Raw genomic sequence first — 23714 nt, 5'->3', positions numbered from 1 at the left:
GTGTGTCAGTGTGTCACTGTGTGTGTCACTGTGTGTCAGTGTGTCACTGTGTGTGCGTGTCAGTGTGTCACTGTGTGTGTCACTGTGTGTGTGTCAGTGTGTGTGTGTCACTGTGTGTGTCACTGTGTGTCAGTGTGTCACTGTGTGTCAGTGTGTGTGTGTGTCACTGTGTGTGTCAGTGTGTGTGTCACATTGTCAGTTCTGACAGTTTGATTCTCACCCCCAGGTTCTATCTCCATTGTTCTGGATTCTCTTCCCATCAGAAATTCCTCTCTATCGACCCTTTAATCAGGTTGAAAAGATCAACCAATCCCTCTCTAATCTTCTTTATTCATGGGAATTCCATACAACCTGACCTGACACTTTCACTCTGTTACCTGCTGGAACTCACTCAGAATCGCTTTAAACCGGTCTCGATACACAGACTGGGAGCGGGTCCTGGTGTCAAACCTCCCCCTCTCTCTCTCTCCAGTCACAGTCCTGATGTTTGGTGGTGTTAGTGATTTTGATGGGATTAATGTGAGGGAGGAGACAGTAAACAGAACACAATGTCTCCACCTCCATGATTTCAATTATCCAAATTCCTCTTGTTGCTGCAGGTATGTGTACCCCCACCGCACAGACACATTGTCTAGACCACAGAGTGATCCATCCCTCAGTGCACTGCTGTCAACATTATCCCAGTAACCCTTTCCACATCACCCTCACACTGGCCTCACCCTGATAACCAAACCAGGAGAAATCACTGCACCCAATCCTGAACATCCCAGAGGATCCACTCACATTTCTCCCAGAGTGATTAATAAGGAGTCACTGGGCAGAGGCTCCGTGTGGGACACAGTGCGGGGAAGCTCCCGGGATCTTTACCAATCCAGCTGGGCCCCGGGTTCGGTATCTTGAACTCAGGCTGGAATTAATGTTGGTGTCAACTCTTTCCTTTGAATCAGTCCAAAGATGTGCGGGTTAGGTGGATTGGCCATGCTAAATTGCCCCTCTGTGTTAGGGGGACTAGCTAGGATAAATGCATGGGATTATTAGGATAGGACCTGGATGGGATTGGGGTTGGTGGGCCGAATGGCCGCTTTCTGCACTGTAGGGATTCTATGAGACCAGGTCCCCACTCCAGAGAGGTGGAGAGAATGAGTTAAGCTGGAATTTCTCAAGGAGAGAATCCAGTTGCAGAGACACAGGACAGAAACACATTGGCTGTGTGAGCCTTTCTTTAAAAAAACAACTTTCCAATGTTTGATCCCAGAATGATTTTTATACAGTTTTAATGTTTAAACTGATTAGGATGTGATACTAACTGTTCAATTATACACTTTAAATAATACACTTTAAACTCTTCAAAACAAGGAGGTTTCTCTGTCCCTTGCAATTGGACAATCATTACCTCACACATCAATAAACAACTTGCAATAATTCATTAGCGAATCACACTGGACTAACCTGATTGAGTTTTTGATGAGAATATAGGGGACATGGTTAGTAAGTTTACAGATGACACTAAGATTGGTGGCATAGTGGACAGTGAAGAAAGTTATCTCCAATTGCAATGGGATCTTGATCAATTGGTCAGTGGGCTGACGAATGGCAGATGGTGTTTAATTTAGATAAATGCGAGGTGATGCATTTTGGTAGATTGAACCAGGGCAGGACTTACTCAGTTAATGGTAGGGTGTTGGGGAGAGTTACAGAACAAAGAGATCTCGGGGTACAGGTTCATAGCTCCTTGAAAGTGGAGTCACAGGTGGACAGAGTGGTGAAGAAGGTATTTGGCATTCTTGGTTTCATCGGTCAGAAGAACATTGAATACAGGAGTTGGGATGTCTTGTTGAAGTTGTACAAGACGTTGGTAAGGCCATACTTGGAATACTGTGTACAGTTCTGGTCACCCTATTATAGAGAGGATATCATTAAACTAGAAAGAGTGCAGAAAAGATTTACTAGGATGCTACCAGGATTTGATGGATTGAGTTATAAGGAGAGGCTGGATAGACTGGGACTTTTTTCTCTGGAGTGTAGGAGGCTGAGGGGTGACCTTATAGAGGTCCATAAAATAATGGGGGGGTGTAGATCAGCTAGATAGTCAATATCTTTTCCCAAAGGTAGGGGAGTCTAAAACTAGAGGACATTGGTTTAAAGTGAGGGGGGAGAGATACAAAAGTGCCCAGAGGGGCAACTGTTTCACACAGAGAGTGGTGAGTGTCTGGGAATGAGCTGCCAGAGGTAGTAGTAGAGGCGGGTATAATTTTTTTTAAAAAAGCATTTAGACAGTTACATAGATACGATGGGTATAGAGGGATATAGGCCAAATGCAGGCAATTGGGATTAGCTTAGGGGTTTTACAACATAAGGGTGGCATGGACAAGTTGGGCTGAAGGGCCTGTTTCCATGCTGTAAACCTCAATGACTCTGTGTGGAGATGCTGGCGTTGGACTGGGGTGAGCATGGGAAGAAGTCTCTCTACACCAGGTTAAAGGCCAACAGGTTTATTTGGAGTCACGAGCTTTTGTATCACTGCTCCTTCCTCAGCTGTGTTTTGGATGAACTCAGGCTTTGTCCACCTAACCCTTAAAATGTGTATTTGGACCTTCAGAAGGTGTTTGACACAATGTCACGGAATATAATTGTTGGCAAAATCAAAGTCCATGGGATTAAATATCCAATCATCAAAAATACGGCAGCAAGGATTGTGGGAACGAATTATTTTTCAGTTGAGATGGAAAAACACAGATGGTGTTCCCTGGGTCAGTGTAAGGATCACTGTTCTTTCCAATAGATATTCATGACCTAGGTTTGGATCAATAGGACCTCATCTCAAAGTCTACAGATGATATAAACTCGGAAATGTCATAAACAACAAAGAATAGTAACAAATCTCAGGAGGACAGACTGGGGAAATAGACAGTTTAATGCAGAGATGTGTAAAGTGATAGATGTTCAAAGGCGGAAGGAGACACAGATTAAATAGTATAAATTTAAACCAAGATGTTAGAACAATAAGTTTACAAAGTTAGACTAAATTGTCCAGTTAGGTCTCAGCTAGAGGACTGTGTTTAATTTTGGGTTTCACCCTTTAGGGAGGTTTTCAGAATCTAAGGGAAGGTGCCAAGGAGATTTACTGGAACGTTTCCAGGGATCTGAGACTTCAGTGAATGTGGAGAGTTTGGAGAATCTGGGATTGTTCTCCTTGGAGCAGAGAAGGTGCCGAGGCCTTCCAAATCAGGAGGAAATGTGGTGAGAATCGGGAAGGTGAGTTAACCAGAGGGGCTCCGATTGAGAGTGATTGGAAGTGAGGATCTGTATGGCAGTGCGTGGTCAATGATCGGAAGGTGTGGACTGTTACGTTCTGTAGAGAACTGGATCAATAACTGAAGACAAAATGTTGACAAGGTTGTGAGGTAAAGGGAGCACTTTCAAAGGGCTGGCACAGCTATGGTGAGCTGAATGGTCTAATTTTAATATCCCAGTATCAGAGTGTCAGTTCCTCCCTCAGGCTCCTGACTGGAGATTGCTGTAGCTCATCACTGAGACATGGTTAAACACTGCACACACTGAACAAGTTTAAACTTCAGCAATGTCCCTCGGCACTCCCTATTCTCAGTAACTCGGGTGAAAGGATTAAGGGTTCCAGGGTGAAAGTCAGTGTCAAAGTGGAATGAAGGAGATCAAGAACGTTGTTGAGATGAGATCAACATATCACAGGATGTCCAGCAGGAACTCACCAAGGTTCTTTCAACAGCACCTTCCAAACCCACAACCACTTCCATCTGGAAGGGGAGCAGGTACCTGGGAACACCCCCACCTGGAGATTCTCCTCCAAGTCACTCACCATTCTGACATGGAAATATATCATCCATTCCTTCACTGTCGCTGGGTCAAACTGCTGGAACTTCCTCCCTAACAGCGCTGTGGGTGTACCTACACCACAAGGACAGCAGCAATTCAAGAAGGCAGCTCACCACCACCTTGCGTGGGTTGGCCACACTAAGTTGCTCCTTAATGTCTTAAGTTGTACAGTTAGGTGGATTAGATGTTACGGGGATCAGGTGGGTGTCTGGGCCTTGGTAAGGTGCTGAGGTGGTGCAGACTCGATGGGCTGAATGGCCTCCTCCTGTGCTGTAGGGATTTTACGATGACTGATGGTTTACAGGGAGAATCCAGGATGGGTAACAGATGCTGGCCTAGCCAGTGACACCCACATCTCAAACTGTACACGTCAAAGCTATGGAACATTTTCATTTGGTACATACTACACAGATAGAAAACAGATGCTGTGGTCTCAATATAAAAGGACTTATTAAAAAGTGCACACATTGCAGACACTGATACAGAGCCACACTGGAAGATTATTTCATCACAGCCTCCTGTACGTAAATAACTCGAAGGCTGCTCTCAATGAAAGATCCATAATGACTCCTTTAGTGATTAGCTGCATTTAGTAAGCAAGAGGCAACACTTGGCATCCCAGAAACCTTTACGGAATCTCTGACACGCTCGCTGGGATTTCAGTGCCAATTTCTTGGTTTCCCAATGATGGATGTTCAATAGTCCAAATGCCATGTGCCAGGCTCCAGGACTGAGCGACACTGGCAGGCAATAACTCCCGGTGTACCAACACGCCTGGTGTACCAACACGCCACGTACATGTGAGTGTTCTGTGGAACTATCTGCTACTTCTGTTGTGGTTGCAGTAGGATTTTGCACACGAGATTGATAATGAAATGAGCAGAATGATCTTGTTCAAACTCTGCAAACAGGTGACAGACATTTTCTGACGAACTGCCTTGTTTTTTCGCCACAAATGCAAATATTCTGAAAATAAAATAGAAAAATGAATCATCAGAACATTCAACATTTCAAAATGTAAAAACTCTAAATCACCCCCAAAACTAAATCATTAAACCGATATCTGAAAGCTGGATTTTCATTCGTTCTCCCCACGAGCTGCAGGAATTGGGGAAATTCCCTCTTGGATAACTCAGCCAGGGAGCAAGCAACGGGGAGGGAGAGGGGGGGGCAGTGGCTACAGGCTGGAGTCGGGCCAACTGACCCTGGTAAACACAAGAGGCAGACAGAGGGACACCGGGCAGTGGACACTGGAGGCAGACACAGTAAGGAGTCTCACAACACCAGGTTAAAGTCCAACAGGTTTATTTGGTAGTAAACGCCACAAGCTTTCAGGGTTTGCCCCTTCATCAGGTGACTCACCTGAGTGCTGCAACTATACCAGACCTTGGTGAGACCACATTTGGAATATTGTGTGCAGCTCTGGTCACCTCACTATAAAAAGGATGTGGAAGCATTGGAGAGAGTGCAGAGGAGATTTACCAGGATGCTGCCTGGTTTGGAGGGTAGGTCTTATGAGGAAAGGTTGAGGGAGCTGGAGGTCTTTAGAGTGGAAGAGGATGAGAGGTGACTTTATAGAGGTTTATAAGATGATGAGGGGTTGATAGAGTGGACGTGCAGAGACTATTTCCTCGGGTGGATGTAGCTGTTACTCGGGGGCATAACTATAAGGTTCATGGTGGGAGATATAGGAGAGATGTCTGAGATAGATTCTTCGCTCAGAGAGTGGTTGGGGTGTGGAATACACTGTCTGCTGTGATAGTGGAGTCGGACACTTTAGGAACTTTCAAGCAGTTATTGGATAGGCACATGGAGCACTCCAGAATGATAGGGAGTGGGATAGCTTGATATTGGGATTGGACATAGCTTGACACAACATTGAGGGCCAAAGGGCCTGTACTGTGCTGTAATGTTCTATGTTTCTCTGAACCCTCTTAATCTTGTGTAAATAAACATTGTGAAAATTACAGCAGAGGTCAAAGATCCAAAACTGTCAATCAAGCAACATTTTCCCTGGACTCAATAATTCACATATCGAATGGATTGCTGGCCTCTCAGCCAAGCCCATTTTACATTCCTCACCTCGATTGGTGGAATATATTTAAAGGGGTGTCAACTCGATGCAGACGTTTCCAATGCTCGCGCAGTCTCCCACGGTCACTCACTCAGCCTCCCACGGTCACTCACTCAGCCTCTATTATCACGTGCCCTGATCCGCATTTCCTCTAAAGCCCGGGATCAGGGTGTGGGATGGGGATGGTAGAGGGAGGAATTAAAGGGGCAGACACTTCCTCCAATTTGTTGGTTGGACTTGTGTCCCATTAACTCCAAGTTTGTGCGTGACCCTTTAAAGGTGGTGCTTACAATGTTCTAGAAAGTTCTATGTTGATGGATTAGTTGGCTAAAGGTGAGGAACTAAAGATGATGTTCGGAGTTAAAATACACAATAGCCATGATTGATTTAAATGGCAGGCAGGATAGGCTTTTGGGGCTGAGTGGCCTCCTCTGTCCCTACGTTCTGTCAAGGCCCATATATGGCAGATGGCGTTTAATGCGGAGAAGTGTGAGGTGATTCACTTTGGCAGGAATAACGGATGTGTAGAGTATAGGGCTAATGGTAGGACTCTGAATAGTGTGGATGAACAGAGGGATCTAGGTGTATGTGTACATAGATCCCTGAAAGTTGGGAATCAAGTAGATAAGGTTATTAGGAAGGCATACGGTGTCTTGGCGTTTATTGGTAGGGGGATTGAATTTAGGAGCCGCAGCGTCATGTTGCAACTGTACAAAACTCTGGTGCGGCTGCACTTGGAGTATTGTGTGCAGTTCTGGTCCCCACATTATAGGAAGGATGTGGAGGCTTTGGAGAGGGTGCAGAGGAGGTTTACCAGGATGTTGCCTGGTATGGAGGGAAGGTCCTATGAGGAGAGACTGAGGGATTTGAGGTTGTTTTCGTTAGAAAGAAGGCGGCTATGAGGGGACCTTATTGAAACATATAAGATGATTAGAGGTTTAGATAGGGTGGACAGTAATAGCCTTTTTCCTCTGATGGAGAAAGCTAGCACGAGGGGGCATAGCTTTAAATTAAGGGGTGGTAGTTATAGGATGGATGTCAGGGGTAGGTTCTTTACCCAGAGGGTGGTGAGGGATTGGAATGCCCTGCCTGCTGCAGTTGTAAATGCGCCTAGTTTGGGGGCGTTTAAGAGATCTGTGGATAGGTTTATGGATGGTAAGGGTTTGGTTTAGGTTAGAGGGTCATTGCTTTTTAACTGGTCGGCGCAACATCGTGGGCCAAAGGGCCTGTTCTGCGCTGTAATGTTCTATGTTCTATATATTGCACTCGGTGCTCACAATGCAGCCCCCCCAGCCCCTTCCCATCGCAGGTCGGTGAGGTTCACCAGAGGGAGCGTTTAATGATAAATGCGGATTGTTAGGCATCATGTTGCATTATGGGTTTGTTTGATGTCTCAATGAGGAGATCGAGAATCGTGCAGTAAAACATGAATCATTAACTATTTATAGATCCAGGTTACTGCTGTGCATGGTGCTGCAGTCACGACGCAGGCTGCTTCCTGAGTCTGTGACCATGTCACCCTGTTCTTCTTACATTGGACAGCCCCCCATTAACGCTTAATCTGCCGAGGACCAAACATCACAATGGCGAGCAGGCACATACAGAATCACGCAGCGTCACGCAGTGTCACGCAGCGTCACGCAACACCCATGTGGCTGATTGACTAGCTCCTCAGCTTGTAAGCACAGACACTTGCTGCCATTGGTAGATTCTCTCCAATAGGGAAGAGGATTCCAATGGGTTCACACTGAGTGTGAGCCAATCAGGGTGCTCGGTGAGCAGGTTAATTGGGACGTTGTTAGCTGTATAACAAACTGGGGCACAATCCAGCAATGCTCCCCTGAACCCTGAACCCTGACGCTCAGCCAGCTTCCAGCAGGGGCGCAGGTCTGATTTAACCCTCTCCTTGCTCCTGCAAAGTCAATTCAGTCTAAGGCTGGAGAAGGTGCAGGGCAGACCCAGAGCCCTGGGCGAGTGTCCAGCAGGCAGACTGCTTCCGGCTGGACAATGAGAGAGTGCGACACCGACATTCACAAGAGCCTGTCGTTGCTCTTTGAGCGGATTCTTACCTGGACGGTTCGTTATCCTTTCGCCACCTGTAAAATACAAAAGAGAAAAGTGGAAATGCCTCTTGGTGACTCTCTGATTCCGCGGCAGTTTTAAAAGATTCACCTGCCTGCAATGAATGACTTTGACTGTTGCTATGGAGAAGGACAGCACAGGAAGATCCCACAAACAGCCATGCACATAATGCTCAGTGAAGCTACACTTGATCAAATAGTTTGAGGGATATTGGTTCCCATTGACCAGGTTAGTGAAGAGGTTAACTCCACATCTGCCTCTCCTATACTGGCACAGGGAGATTAACCCGTTAACATCTCAACTCTAACCGCAAGTCAAAGATTGTTGAGTAAAGCTGACTTTCCCTCGATTAGTGAGAATTTCTAGGGTTACGCTGCCTGAAGTGTGTCTGCTCCAAGGCTGGATTGGTTAACAAGCTGAACAGGCCAATCAGCCTGGGGTTCTGGGAGGGAGAGGGAACAGAAATACCACAATTCACCAAAAACTTCAAACCAGAAAACAGATCAGTGGAAATGAGTAACCAGTGCTGGCAATGTACCACTCATCCCAGAGAAGAACTGTCTGAGTACTGGCAGTGTGTAAATAATCAGTGGATTGAGTTCAGGAGGAACAGGTTCCTGAATCTCTCCTTCACTGGGAGATTCCTCACCTCATTACCCAGATCTCAGTGATAGGTCAGTAACTGGGTCATATAAATAAGAACATAAGAACATATAAAATAGGTTTATATAAATATAAAAATGATTTTAAATCTGGCAATGTCCAGGTTCACTGGATTAATGAACACACACCTCACTGCTGATAAATGTTAACTTGCTGCACACAGCCATTCTAACGTGACTAATCTGGGGTTTCAGAGAGGGATCGAAACTCGAGTCAATGTGTTTGCCGCCTGTCTCTGTGAAGCCTGAGCGTCTTCAGAACAAACGTTAAACTAAGGTTCCTCTTTGCCACTTGGAGAACGGTGGGAAGTTCCTTCCATCCCCCCACTGCCCCGGTCCTCCTGGATCCAATATTTATCCCCCAGTCAGCAGCTGAGGGACAGGTCTGACCCTTTCTCTGATTGTTGTTTGTGGGATCTTGCTGTGTATAAATTGGCTGCCAACTTTACCAGCACTACTTGGCCAAGTGTTTTTGGGGCTTCCTGAAGTTGCGAAAGGTGCTATCTGAATGCAGAGCTTTATTTCACTGATGGAGGAAGTGCCCCTTCCCTCAGGATTAGTTATCTTGATGGTCAAACATTGACCCTCACAGCTGGTTCCCCATGGACACCACAGGCAGCTGTTTACCTCTGGGGTAGAAATCTGCTTCAAAACACATTAATCATTCTGTCTGCCTAAAGTGTTTTTTTTAGTTTGAACATTGATGTGTTTGGTGGAGCTTCAGAAGAGGAACAGTCATTAAGCCCGGGTGGGGCTCTTTGCTATGACTTCAACACTGAGTCCAAACTTGCCTCACTTGGTTTAGTAACGCCTCCAATCAGTGATGTTGAAATACAGTTTCCCTCTGCCCAGATACACGTCAATCCGAGCCAGTAGCTTTGCCCCGGTCTCAGCTCGCTGCCGTCAGTGTTTAAGTTGCAGTGGGGTGTGGTTCAGGCTCTCTCTCACTCGCTCTGCAGTTTAACATCAGCTGCACCTGCACAAACACATGGGTTACCCACTCACCTCCTTTGCAGAGGGTCCAGACCACAGTGACTGACGGAATTAACAGGATAATGACGCCTGAAGAAAAGTCTGCAAAGAGAAAGCAGAGGGAATTAAGGGAGATTTAAATCACCTCAAACACAAACCAATCAAATCAACAGCTAAAGGTGGTGAACCCTGTCACTCTGTACATCAGATTAACCGGTTCTCTGTCGATTAACCCCTTAAAAACACAACTGGAAAAATCTCCTCTGTGGAATGTGGTTGAGGATCTAATGGGGGTGGGAGTGGGGGTGAGGTGGGAGTGGGGGTGAAAGGGGCCCTTCAGCTCAGCTTGGAGCCCCTCCCAGTTTCACCAAACCCCTGCGGCAACTCACTGCAGCTCCTGGTCACATCCCCTTACCCTCACCTGATGAAGGGGCAGCGCTCTGAAAGCTCGTGCTACCAAATAAACCTGCTGGACTTTAACCTGGTGTTTGTGAGACCACTTACTGTGATTGGGGGGGGTCAGGGGGTTTGAATAGCAGCAGGGTCCCACACCCACGCACTGGCTATGACTTTTATTCCTGAGTTTCGGGACTGTGTCAAATCAGTTGACAAGATCCCGAGGGATTGTCCTCAACCCAGTCTGCTCGGGAAACCGGATACAGATTGGGTTGTGGGTGAAGGTCTCCGGATTAATGATGTTTCAGATCTTTCTGAAGGTCCACTTGTGTGAGACTGGGAGCTACAGAAATACTTTCTCCTCTGCCGCGGACCCTCAGACCGGCCCCTCCTGTCTGAGAGAGCCCCTCCCTCGGCACTCACCCAGACGGTGCCTGTTCCCAGGCTCCCCACTCGGCTCCATATCCTGCTCCTGTTCTGATGTTCCACAGGGAAGGGAGTCAAAGGCAACCAGATTTCACTCTGTGCCTGTAGATCACCCCTCCCTCCTCACCCCTCCCTCCTCACCCCTCCCTCCTCACCCCTCCTCACCCCTCCTCACCCCTCCTCACCCCTCCCTCCTCACCCCTCCTCACCCCTCCTCACCCCTCCTCACCCCTCCTCACCCCTCCCCCTCACCACCCCCACCCCTCCTCACCCCTCCTACCCCGCTGTCACGCTAGGGGGAGACAGCAATCCCTGGAGGAAGGTGGTCTTTACCCCGACAGGACAATGTAAGCAGAAGCCCCTCACTTTCTCTTGCTGTCTGTCAGGGTGATGCCTTGTTCCGACACTTTAAACTGGACGATGGCAGCTTGTGGCAGTGGCTCCTTTTCCAGAGTGAGCGAAGCGGCTTTGAGAACAGCTTGTGGGCCAGTCAGAGACTCCATGGTTACTGAGTTCAAATACAGAACAGAACAGACTGCAGAGGGAAGAACACCCATTAACATCCTGCACTCGCTCCAAATAAAACTCACTGCATTCCCATAACACCTTCCCCATCCACAGGGCAAACCAGAGAACCTCACAGCCAATCAGACGCATGTTATCTCTGTCACCAAAGCTGTGATGTAGGAGCCACGGCAGCAAATCTGGACACAGCAAGATCCCATAAACAGCAGTGTGAGAATGGCCAGAGAATCGGTTCAGAGATTCTGGCTGAAATATTTCCCTTCGGATCACGGGAGGAATTTCCTGTTCTTCAAAATCTGGGCCTGTGATTCTTATAGTGACCCGGCTGGGGTGGGGGGTGGGCTGGAGAGGGGTGGGGGCAGGAGGGCTGGGGTGGGGGGTGGGCTGGAGAGGGGTGGGGGGCAGGAGGGCTGGGGTGGGGGGCAGGGGGGTGGGCTGGGGAGGGGGAGGGGGGAGGGGGGCGGGCGGGCTGGGGTGGGGGGGTGGGCTGGGGAGGGGGGGCTGGGGGTCCCGGTTTAATGACCCCCCCCCATAGGGAGTTATTCAGTAACTGTCCTTGTGGAAACCAGATTGGCTGTGTGTGTATATATATATATATATATGTAGAGAACGGGGGCTCCATAATCACCCCGAAAGCCATCCCGGCTGTTACCATGGTGATGGTGTAAATGGGGCATCCCAGTCGCTGTGTCAGTAACTCTGTAGCATCTTAATGAAAAATTATTCATCTACATTAAACTGAGAGGCATCTCAGGGAAGGTCTTGACAGCAGTGAACCTTCACACAGACTCTAATCCAGTCTGAAAAGTCTGGAATCTCAGTGAGACACAATCCGACAGGTCCTCACTTCGGGCAATAAATCACCAGGTGCTCTCAGATCAGGTATTTCCCCCCGTTTCCATCAGGTCTGAGAGAGGGGGTGGGGGGGGCTGATCCTGCAGAAACTGGGAACTCAAATATCAAATACCCGCTCGCTGCTTATTCCCACACAGTCTCTCACCCCTTACTCATTGGTGCCAACACTGATTCTGAGGGTATTAACCTGTACCCTTGTATCGCAGTGACGGGGGGTGGGGGATTTTAACCAGAACCTCCCCTCTCTCCGTGGCGGGGGATGGGTTTAATCTCTCAGTGATGGGGGGTGGGTTTAACCTGTACCCCGTACCCCGCTCCCTGCTCTCGGTGACAGTGGGGGTTTAATCTCTCAGTGACGGGGGGTGGGTTTAACCTGTACCCCGCTCCCCGCTCCCTGCTCTCGGTGACAGTGGGGGTTTAATCTCTCGGTGATGGGGGGTGGGTTTAACCTGTACCCCGCTCCCCGCTCCCTGCTCTCGGTGACAGTGGGGGTTTTAATCTCTCGGTGACGGTTACACTGACCTGCGCTCTGCTTTCTCACCGGAGATTTGCTGTCTGTCGATTCAGGGCTGCTTTCTTCACTTTTATCATTGAAACATTCTGGAAGATGAGAAACAGTTTATTAAGGGGAGGGGAAGAGCGAGCTCTCACTGTCAAAATGTTCCGGCTCATTCACTGGTCCTTTTGACTCACTCTCCCCTTCTTCCTCCATCTTATAGCCCCTCCCCCAACTCACCCAAAATGTCCCAGTGAGTCTGGATGTGAGGGTCTCGGCCCTTTGCAGGCGGAGGTCAGCGGTCAGAGCCTGGGGTCAGGACCAGAGCCCAGGATCCAGGGGTCAGGGTCAAGGCCTGGGGTGGTAGGAGTCAGGGTCCAGGGGTTAGGCCTCTGTCTGCTTGGGTACGAGTGACCACAGCCCTCACTAGGATTGGGCCTTTGATTTACTCTTCCTTCTCTCAAAGACCCCAGAGCTCCCAGACAGCTCAGTAAATGTGTGAAGCACCTAGAACCTCACTGCTGCCAATTGGGGTCTTGGTGAATATAATCGGGAGGGTCAGGGTGGAGGGTAAAAAGAAATAAGACTGCAGAGTGGACAGTCCAATGTTTAAATATTGTCCCCACAGTTCGATGATGAAAGGGCGGTGAATTATTGGAGGTTTTATTGTTATGAAGCAGCTCTTAGTGGGGTGGGCTCTAACCCTGACCTTATCCCATCAGCAGCCTTGACTGAGGCCCAACTTGACCCCTGACCTGCCCTTGGCCCTACCCCGACCCCACCCTGAACTTGGCCAATACTCCAACCCAGCTGTGACCCCCATAGCCTTGACCCAATTGTGACCCCTAACCCTGACCATTCCTCATCGTGACCCCTGTCGTGTGACAGTTTTGCTGGTTTTGGTCCTCACCTTCCTTGGGTAAGTTCAGTTTGCATGGTAAACTCATGGCAGAGATGCAGTGCTGGTACACAAGAGCTGACAGGCTCCCTGTGGGAGAAGAGACCATGGTTAGTCGTTAGATTCTCAGTATGTCTCAGCGCAGCGTGAGGGATAGTTCGGGAGGGGGGGGGATACAGACAGTGACTCCAGACCGACAGGATGGGCAGTAACTGAAACACAGGAGCCTGTGGAATATTTCTTACCGAAATAGGGCTCCTGGTTCGATCCTTTCAAACACACTCCTTTCCGAGAGAATTCAATTAAGAAATGTCGAATTGACTCATTGGATGAACCTGTTTACAAAGGAAAGCAGAGAATTAGAAATTGAGAGGTTAGCTATCTTTTTATTCTCTTTATAGTATATAATTATCTAAACAAATAATTCTGAAGCTCATTCTCATATCTGTCTATTGTGTCTCAGTGTCTGTCTCTCTGCCCATCTCTCTCTCTCTACCTGTCTCTGGCTGTCAATCCTTTTCTTCACATAACCCCAGTATTGGGATGGGTGAGAATGACTTTCCCGGGGTTCAGTCTTGCTTCTTGGTCTTAGACCAAAGATAGCATCAATTAAAGGGCAGTAATCTGAGACCCTGGTGACAGTTAGCAATCCCGGAATGAGTGAGTGTGTGTGAGCTAAACCCCAAAACACAGCAAACTAAACACCCCACCAAGAAAATCGGCAGCGAATCGATCCCTAGCTCAGAGTAACTCAGAGAGGCCCAGCACGGTGACTCTCTCTCTCACTGACTCTCGCTTTGATAGCCCCATCGAACAGAGGGAATGTTTCCTGCTTCCAGGGTCTATTCCACCTTTTGGATCAGGAATCAGAGAGTGGAACACATAACGTCCACAGTTTCCATCCATTCATCTCAATTGGATTTGTACATTCACCTTTGCCAGTAAGTCAGACTCATTACTGAGACTGTCCAGACAGGAAGTGTTCTGTTTATACTCATCAGTGAAATAAACCAGACGTCTCACTATCTCCTTGGGCCATCTTCACCTGCCCAGCACACTCAGTGGCTTTGAAAACTTCCTTTGCAAAGCAGACTGAGGTCAAACAATAACTTCCTTTTTAAATACATGTTCCTCAGAGTTACTGAACACAACCCCTGTGGATAACGGCTGCTCTGTAATCAGTGATATTACAATAACATAAAATACTGCAGCTGCTGGAATCTGAAACAAGAGCAGAAAATGCTGGAAAATCTCAGCAGGTCAGAGTGGCAAAGGGTCACCCAGGCTCAAAGTTAAAACTGGAGGGGATAAACTAGAGGGTTTAAAATGAGAGGGGAGAGATTCAAAAGTGTTCAGGGGAGCAATTTTTTCACACAGAGGGTAGCGAGTGTCTGGAACAAACTGCCAGAGGTAGTAGTAGAGGCGGGTACAATTTTGCCTTTTAAGAAGCGTTTAGACAGTTACATTCCCCCCCACCCTGGGCATAACAAAATCACCGTCCTGTTCAGCAAGTTAACAAGTTCAGGTACTCTCATCTGGGGACTGGTTGTAACAATATATACATACATGACCAACATATCCCACACAATATATTACAATATATACACAGCTACTTACTGATAATATATGATGCAGACCTCCCTATATAATATATAGATATACCCTGTTATAATATCTGATCTGCATTGCCTCTGTTACAATATGAAATGTGTATTTGTTTGGATTTATTGCTCACACCTGAACTTTCCTCTGGATTCTTGAGGTTTGCTGAAGGGACTTTCACGGCCAATCCGAATGAGCCGATGTATGAGGAGCTTTCTCGGATAACGAATGAACCTGGCTCTTTATCTTCCAACATCCTAATCGCTGCAACACATTGAAGAAGTACAACTTAGTCCCATACAACAAACACCCAAAGTCTTGGATTTATATATCTCGTTTCATTCTCATGTCTTGAAAGGCAGCACAGCACTGCTGCCTCACAGCGCCAGGGACCTGGGCTCAATTCCGGCTTCGGGTCACTGTCTGTGTGGAGTTTGCACATTCTCCCCATGTCTGCGTGGGTTTCCTCCGGGTGCTCCGGTTTCTTCCCACACTCCAAATACATGTGGGTTAGGTTGATTGGCCATGCTAAATTGCCCCTTAGTATCGAGGAGATTAGCAGATAAAAATGTGGGGTTAATGGGTGGGACTGTTATTGATGCAGGCTAGATGGACTGAATGGTCTCCTGCACTGTAGGATTCTATGTAGTCACTGTTTGCAATGCAGAGATTTCCTACATTTCAATCTCGGTGGTTGTTATCCGGTTATCTCCTTTATTCTTCCAATTGAGTTGATGTTGGGGTATGGAGGTAATGCATGTTGGAAAGGGTGGCATCACCCTGTACACATGCACTTTCCAGGAGTGGACCCTGGATAGAGTTCATCTGCTCCGATTCCTGTGGCAGGCGGGATTCTGACCAGTGTGTCAGGCACTTGGTTTGAATGTTATTTGGAACTTATTGGCCCAAGTCTGAATGTTGTCCAGATCTTGCTGCTTGAGTATCTGAGGAGTTGCGAATGGTGCTGACATTTCATTTACTTGCTGAGACACTAAAGGGGTTGACAATCTTGGTAATGAACACACACACATTTGCTCAAGCCCAATGGGACAGCCTGGATTCAGCCTCCTGCTTGGGGAATTTAAATAACTGTATCCGATTGTTATAGAATGAAATAGATTCCAGATAAGTTGTCACAAGAATTGCACTCAGCGTTGACCTTACCTTGATCTCTGCTGAGGTTTGGTTTGTACCAATATTTAGATGTGTCTTGTACAAATTTAATCGTAGGTTGTGCATCATGTGGGAGATCTGTAGGAATGAACAAACAAGGGGGTTAGAGAGAAATGAGTTACAAATTGGGGAAATATATCAACATCATGAACAATTTCAACTTTAACATTGTCATAAACATTTATTTTTATTCATTTATGGGACATGGGCATTGCTGGCTAGACCAGCATTTATTGCCCATCCCTAATTGCCTTTGAGAAGGTGACGGTGAGCTGCCTTCTTGAATCGCTGCAGTGCTGTTAGGGAGGGACTTCCAGGATTTTGACCCAGGGACAGTGAAGGAATGGTGATGTATTTCTAAGTCAGGATGATGAGTGATTTGGAGGGAAATGTCTAGGTGACGGTGTTTCCATGTGCTTGTTGCCCTTGTTTCTCTATGTGGTTTGGTTCACTAACATTATCATTAGCAACTTCACCATCAATAGCACGGATATCAACTGCATCAAGAACGTGTCAGCAAAGCATCCTCAATAACTTCATAAAGGATCAATTAAATTCTGTCTTAAAGAGGAGGAAACATTGGGATTTGACAGGTGGGATGGTCAAAACAAGGGATTTGAATACATTTTTAGAGTTGGGGGGAACATAGTAAGGTGAAGATTGGGAAGGAGTTACCCAGATACCAACGATGCTCAGAATGGGACACAGGGCAGGGTGATTGGCTAGTGGAGAGTAACAAGGTGCAATGAATGAGTGGGACTTTGATTGTCTTACCTTCGAGGGAGGTGGTGCTTGGAGTCTTTGACAATCCAACACTGGAAAAGGCATTGAGGGGAAGGCTCAGAGTGCTTGAAGAACTCGACTGAAGTCTTTGATTCTTCAACTTGCGAGAGTTTTGGTCCAAGTATTGAGTGCTTCCATTTACCAAGAGGATTGGGATATCGGTAAAGGAACTGGCAGTAGATGGTGGGCAGCTGTTGGAATGTTCTTTAACCTTGTACGTTGTTTTACCATGGTCCACCGATGGCCGGGCCCGCCTGCTGCCAGAGGCTGCTTGGTGAACAGTATTGTTCGCTGCTCTGTGGGAGTATGGCACCGTCCCGTAATTGACAGGGCTGCCAGAAACCTGCTGCAGATGTTGGTCACTGAACGAGCTCTTGGACGAGCTGGGGGAGGCAGGGTAAGGACTCTGTAGGTTCACAAACGATCCTGCTGATCCGTACGTGCTGCCAGTTGATTGATAAATCCCTCCTCCATCTCCCTCATCACTCAGCAATGATTGGGAACTAAGAAAAAGATAGAATGTACGTTAGTGCAGCCTGTTCACAGCTCGAGAAACTCCCAAAGTGTTTTACACCCAATTAATCATTAAATAGTCACTGTTGTAATGTAGGAAAACACCAGCACACAGCAAGATCCCATAAACAACAATGTTGTAATGGCCCTTTCTGGCTGGGTGTGGGGGTTTCTTTAAGCATTGATTGACAGAGAAAAGTTGTCCCGGATTCGGGGGAGAACTTCCTTTGTGAAAGACCCCAGGACAGCTAAAGGGGCAGATTGGGCCTTCGTTTAAGATCTTGAGCAAAAGCTGATGTTTCTGACAGTGCAGCATTCTTTCAGTACAGCATTGACAGTGACAGCCTGGATTATATCCCCAGGCCTCTGGAGTGAGGTTTGAGCCCACACGCGATGGAAGAGTGTGAGAGAGTCGGGTATTGGATCTCAGCCAACATAACAAGAGCTGATAAAGAGAATCTAAAATCCATTTAGTTGATAAGCGTTCCAATTTCCATTACTGCTTTACACCCTTAGGAATTGCTTTGGTCAGAAAGAAACGAGAGTTCCTGTACCTTCCCAACGTGTCCCAGGCAGGCGAGGTGGACAGTAAGGAGAGACCACTATCCGCGTGATTGGTGTAGCCAGTCTTGGGCAGCTTATCAGAACCTGCAGATGTGGACAGGTAGGAAATGGCAGGTTCTCTCTCGGTGTTTGTGTGTACAGGTGAGGTGCCATATTGCGCAGTTACAGTCGGCAGAGGGTTGATGCTGGAGGTGCTGTGGCTGTTGGGTGCCGGGACTGGTATGGGTTGTGAACCATTCTGCGGAGTGATGGAGACTGCAGCAGAGCACAGATCCGCCGGAGACCGGAAAACATTCATCGCTGGTCGGTGTGGGAATTCCGTGGGCTGACGAATAAACGTGTTCATATTGCGGGAACCTGGAGAGAAAAATAAGTGAAGGTTTTTTAAACAATTTCATGTTGTTTGTTCCCTGTTCTGAGAATGTTAATATTTTAGACTAAAGGTGAAGGCATTTCTCAGTGAATCTGATCACCTCTACATTCCCTCTGCTCCATATCTCACTCACACCCAGGCAGACTCTCACATACTGGAGACAGAAACCCTGCTTTACTGAGAGGAAATCTACTCTGACACAAAGCTGCCTTTCCAATCCACACTGCGGATGATGGCGCAGTGTTTTACACAATTTAAAATAACCCGGATAATCCAATTCCCAGTGTACAAAAGGGGAATTATAATCGGGTAGTTTTGAGATTGGCTGAAACCGGTGAGAAATTCACCTCCATCGATGTTACAAAGTAAAGCAGTTCCCCCGATCTTACTGATTTTGGTGATTGGTGTAAATTGGGGTAGGTTATTCATGAGGGTGATTGAGTTGCTAAAGATGGAATTCTCTCGTTTTGAGGCTAAGTGCGGTGAGGGAGGAGCTCCGTTGGTGCCTTTGCCTCTGGACGGAATGGTGGGATCCCGCACCAGATTCTCCACTTGGAACCTCATTAATTCGGCACAGGCAGGTTACCCTCCAACCCTCCTCACAGCTGATTCGCCCACCCACAGTCAGCTATTGAGTTCAAAGGTCCCGATGCTATATTTAAACACCAGCCCAGGACACTCATCTCCCTCTCTCCAGCCCAGCCGTCATCACCAGACTGTGCAGGATGTCAGCAACCCAGAGGGTAAAGGCTAGCAGCCTGGGCAGAGCGGTGTACCGGGCCTCAGGAGCAGCGTGGCACTGGGGCAGAAAGGCTTTGTTACACTCACCACTAAGTATTTTGCAAAGTGAGGACTGTCTTGTGCCCTCCACTCTTTTTACTAATCGGGTTTCAGAGCAATGTGATTTCACGCTGGCGAGATGCGGGATTGGGGAGGCCTGACGGAATGCTGGCCGCTGTTTTAATGGGATTCATGAGATGAAAATGAATGCAAACTGCATTCCTGCCAGCCAGCAGGAAGACTGATCTGCCATTGGGAGAATTGCAGCGGGATTTAATGCCAGCAGGTCTCTGACGTTGTGGCTCCTGTTAGATTCTCCTCTGCTCCCGTCACCCGCAGGGTGGGAGAATTCTGTCCGCAGCATCTTTTACACTATAGGCTAAGGTCAAAAACATCACCAATCTGTGAAGGTATTGGACAATAACCCAAGCCACCCTGACCCGACCCCCAACCCCTGACCCATCCCCACCTCCACAACCCAGACCCCCAACCCCCACCCCCCGACCCACCCCCACTGCCCCAACCCCCATCCCTCCAACCCACCCCCACTGCCGTGAAACCCCACCCCCACTGCAAAAACCCACCGCCCCTACCCAACCCCCAACACTGACCCACACCCATCCCCCCAATCCGCATGGACCCCTCCGACTCAACACCCACCCCCCGGACCAGACCCCCCCCCCACTCCGACCTGACATCCGCCTCCCTCGACTCAACATCCACCTCCCCGACCCCGACACCCGACCCACCCCCACCCCCCCGGCCCAGACACCACCCCCCCGACCCACCCCCATCCCCCCCGACTCAACACCCAACATATTCAGCCACCCCCTGCCACTCACCCCGACCCCTGATGCTACCCAGGCCTCCGCCATCCACCCTGACCCTCCAAATCCAGCTGCTCATTGCCACATTGATGGTGCCAGTGGAATGTCTCTGGGAAGGAATCTGATTGATGTTGTTTCTCTCCATCCCTCGCACCCTCTTCTGCAGGAAGATCCGAAAATTCCAGCTGGGATCCGCTCCAAACTTCCCAATAGCTCACTTCTCTTTTTCCCTCCGATGCCTGTCCCACTTTAATCCCACTGGCATCAACCCCCAGCACCCATGGCTGTCCCCTGTCCCTTTAACCACAACACGTCAGGCAGAAATCCAGAGCTTCCAGGGAGAAGGGGATTGTTTGGAATGTGAATTGTGATCTCAATGGGTGCAGCAGATCTTAAAACTGCTCAAATACACAGTCTGGACTTATTAACAACTTTATAAATCCCTTTGACAGTTGTTATAGCAACGGTTGATAATACTGGAGTGGCATTTGTTGACCCTCTGGGTTTGTTCTCAGTTTGGTTGCTGGGACACAGTCAGGGACAGTGAGAATGTTGGACGCAGTGAATTTAATCAGAGCTGTCAGTGTTAATAACACCTGGACTCAGTCACATCCCCAGTATTCAGCCTCAGACAGGGAGCAGTGAATAGACAGGAACCCACAGCCTGCTGGAACATGTGTTACTGGAGTGAGCTCAGTCTGTTAAACTCATGGATATAGAGAGATTACTGCTTCAACAAAGAGAGTGTGAGACAAAAGTGAAGTTCGATTAGAAGTCGCTCTGTTTACAAATGGGTCACTGAGTTGTCCAGCATCTACTGCCCATGTTATACCAGCATCCTTCCTCAAAGCTGCACATAATATTCCACGTGTGGCCGCAGAAAGGCCGTGTATAGTTGCAGCAAAACATCTCTGGTTCTTGTACTCGAACCTTCTCACTATGAAAGTTGACATATCATCTGCCATTGGAACTGCCAGCTGTACCTGCGTACTTAATTTTAGCAACTGATGTACAAGGACACCAAAGAACAAAAACAAAGAACAACCCAGCACGGGAAACAGGCCCTTCGGCCCAACGAGCCCGCGCCGCCGCATCACCCTACACCTATTCTACCCTGCATGTCTACGAATGGGACCCTACTCAGTCAGATTCAGGGAAGAAATAGTGTCAATTTGGTGGAAACCAATTAGCCTAAGAGCACATCTTTGGGGTGTGGGAGGAAACCGGAGCGCCCGGAGGAAACCCACGCAACCACAGGGAGAATGCGCAAACTCCCACAGACACAGGCCCAAATCCATGTGTCTGCACAGCTAGCAGTGCTAGTCACCGAGCTGTTGTGGAGCCCGTCTATCGGTCCAGGATCAAGCACACACACCGACATGAAGTACTAGGCCACTCCTGGACTTCCAAGAGCAGCCCACGCACAACCCGCCGTGTGCATGCCCCTCGCTTGACACGAGGTGGACCTCCACCTGTGGAATAAAGACAAAACATATTAATCATACAGCCTGCCCTTCCGGTTTCTCCCGAGGTTTAACCCTATTTAATAGCCCCTACCATATCCCTCCATTCTCGTTTCACTCATGTGCCTATCTAACTGCATCTTAAACGAGTCCAACGTTCCTGCCTCCACCACCCTACTCGGTAGCGCATTCCAGACCCCCACAACTCTCTGTGTAAAGAACCTTCCTCTTACCTCCAAATTATACCTCCCCCCCCCTCACCCTTAAGTGATGACCTCTTGTGTTCGTACCCAGTCTAGGGAGCAGTCTCTCACTATTAACTCTATCTATTCCCTTCAGTATCTTATATACCTCTATCATGTCCCCTCTCAATCTCCTTCTTTCCAAGGAGAATAGCCCCAGTCTCTTCAGTCTCTCCTCGTAACTCAGTCCCCCCATGCCAGGCAACATCCTGGTAAACCTCCTCTGCACCCTTTCCAGAGACTCCACGTCCTTCCGGTAATAAGGTGACCAGAACTGGACGCAGTACTCCAAATGCGGTCTGACCAACGTTCTGTATAACTGAAGCATTAGACGGCAGCTTTTATACTCTAAGCCCCTTCCTATAAAGGCTAACATCCCATAAGCCTTCCTAACAACGTTCTCCACTTGTGACACAACCTTCATGGATTTGTGCACCTGCACTCCCAGGTCTCTCTGTACGTCTATACTCCTAATCGGCCTACCTTTTATCACATAGCTCCTCTCTGCATTATTCCTTCCAAAATGCATCACCTCGCATTTGTCAGGATTAAACGCCATCTGCCACCTATCTGCCCACTGCACCAACCTATCTATATCCTGTTGTATCACCTGACAATCCAGTTCTGTACCCGCCAACCCTGCCATCTTGGTGTCATCAGCAAACTTGCTGATCACACCACCTACTCCCTCTTCTAAGTCATTTATGTAGACTACAAAGAGGAGAGGTCCCAGTACCGAGCCCTGCGGCACACCACTGGTCACTGGCCTCCAGCCCGACAAGGTACCCTCCACAACTACCCTCTGTCTCCTATTTCCCAGGTCTCATTGCACATTTCCCTCTCTCAATCCATAGCCATTCAGATAATCTGCCTTCCTGTTTTTGCTACAAAGTGGATAACCTCACATTTACCCACGCTATGCTGCATCTGCCATGCATTTGCCCACTCACTCAACTTGTCCAAATCACACTGAAGGATCTCTGCAACCTCCTCACAGCTCACTCTCCCACTCAGATTTGTGTCATCTGCAAATCCTGGACTTCCTAATCCACGGACCATAATCATTAAAGATTGGCACCAACACCTCCTCCACGATCATCTTCAACACTGGTGCCCTGAAAGGCTGTGTCCTCAGCCCCTACTATACTCCACTTTGACTGTGGCCAAATTCCCTGCCGCACTGTCAGAGGGTCAGCGCCGAAGGAGTGCCGCACTGTCAGAGGGTCAGCGCCGAGGGAGCGCCGCACTGTCAGAGGGTCAGCGCCGAGGGAGCGCCGCACTGTCAGAGGGTCAGCGCCGAGGGAGCGCCGCACTGTAATAATCTAACTGTAGTTCAGTACAGTAATGCCAGTTGGTTATCACAGTGTGGGGAAGTTGCTGTTGTATCAGCGGGCGGGAGATTACAGTCTGGCTCGAGCGAGGTGGGGTGGGGCATTAGAATTCCGGCCTGTGTCTTTGTCATTTGGTGATTTGATCTCAGGGAACTGTCAGTTTTTGTGTCTGAGGTTTTGGTTCGGATTCTCTGGCCAATGCTGGTACATTCCGGACACATGTTTTTGTTGAGTAACCCAGACAGAATGTGTAAACTCCACATGGTCTCATGTCTTACCTGAAGACGTGATGCAGAATTGTGAAGGTGAGGAATTGGCTAAACCTGGGGCAGAGTGTGTCTGTCCAGCATTGAGAATGTTGCATCCAAGATTATTGGGCTGCAGAGAAAACACATTAGTTACAAGTAAATATTCAAATAGCTGGCAGTGTTGTGTGTGTTTGAACAGGAGATGATTTACCTGCTGTGATATCTGCTGAGTTAGTGCAAACAGAGCCAAGAGTGAGGTATCCTGTGATGTATAGAATAGTCCACATACTGGGTGCTGACTGGCATAGAGTGAGTGGAACCCAGGCACACAGACCAGAGTAACTTACTGAGGTGAAGTTTTGGATTTTCTGTTTCCAAGCCCCTCCTGTATAAGAGTGACTAGACTGGGAATACACATCAGTGGCTCTCAGGACTATGTGCTGAGGGATGCAGTAAAGTTTGTACTGAACCCCCACCCCACCCCCCGGATGTATGACTCACTGAACGAATATGGTGAATATCACATAAACCACAATGGTAGGGATGGCACAGTGGTCAGCATTGCTGACTCACAGCA

General features: G+C 48.2%; 1 protein-coding gene across 1 annotated transcript in view; it reads right to left on the bottom strand.

Annotated features, from left to right (window-relative positions):
- Positions 1-2584: 2584 nt before the first annotated feature.
- Positions 2585-23714, bottom strand: part of LOC145359226 (uncharacterized) — a 35349-nt gene continuing 14219 nt past the window's right edge. The window contains exons 4-15 of the mRNA XM_080213714.1: positions 23168-23267; positions 17864-18230; positions 16788-17299; positions 16005-16091; positions 14976-15104; positions 13484-13573; positions 13251-13328; positions 12367-12444; positions 10831-10999; positions 9676-9744; positions 7996-8022; positions 2585-4818 (exon numbers count right to left, since the gene is read on the bottom strand). Of these exons, the coding sequence (XP_080069840.1) occupies positions 4677-4818; positions 7996-8022; positions 9676-9744; positions 10831-10999; positions 12367-12444; positions 13251-13328; positions 13484-13573; positions 14976-15104; positions 16005-16091; positions 16788-17299; positions 17864-18230; positions 23168-23267 (1848 nt within the window). The 3' untranslated portion in view covers positions 2585-4676. The remainder of the gene's footprint in view (positions 4819-7995; positions 8023-9675; positions 9745-10830; positions 11000-12366; positions 12445-13250; positions 13329-13483; positions 13574-14975; positions 15105-16004; positions 16092-16787; positions 17300-17863; positions 18231-23167; positions 23268-23714) is intronic.

This window comes from Carcharhinus amblyrhynchos, chromosome 27 (genome assembly GCF_965287045.1).
Source record: "Carcharhinus amblyrhynchos chromosome 27, sCarAmb.v2.hapA, whole genome shotgun sequence".
Taxonomy (NCBI): domain Eukaryota; kingdom Metazoa; phylum Chordata; class Chondrichthyes; order Carcharhiniformes; family Carcharhinidae; genus Carcharhinus; species Carcharhinus amblyrhynchos.
This window is presented reverse-complemented; position numbering and strand designations above follow the sequence as displayed.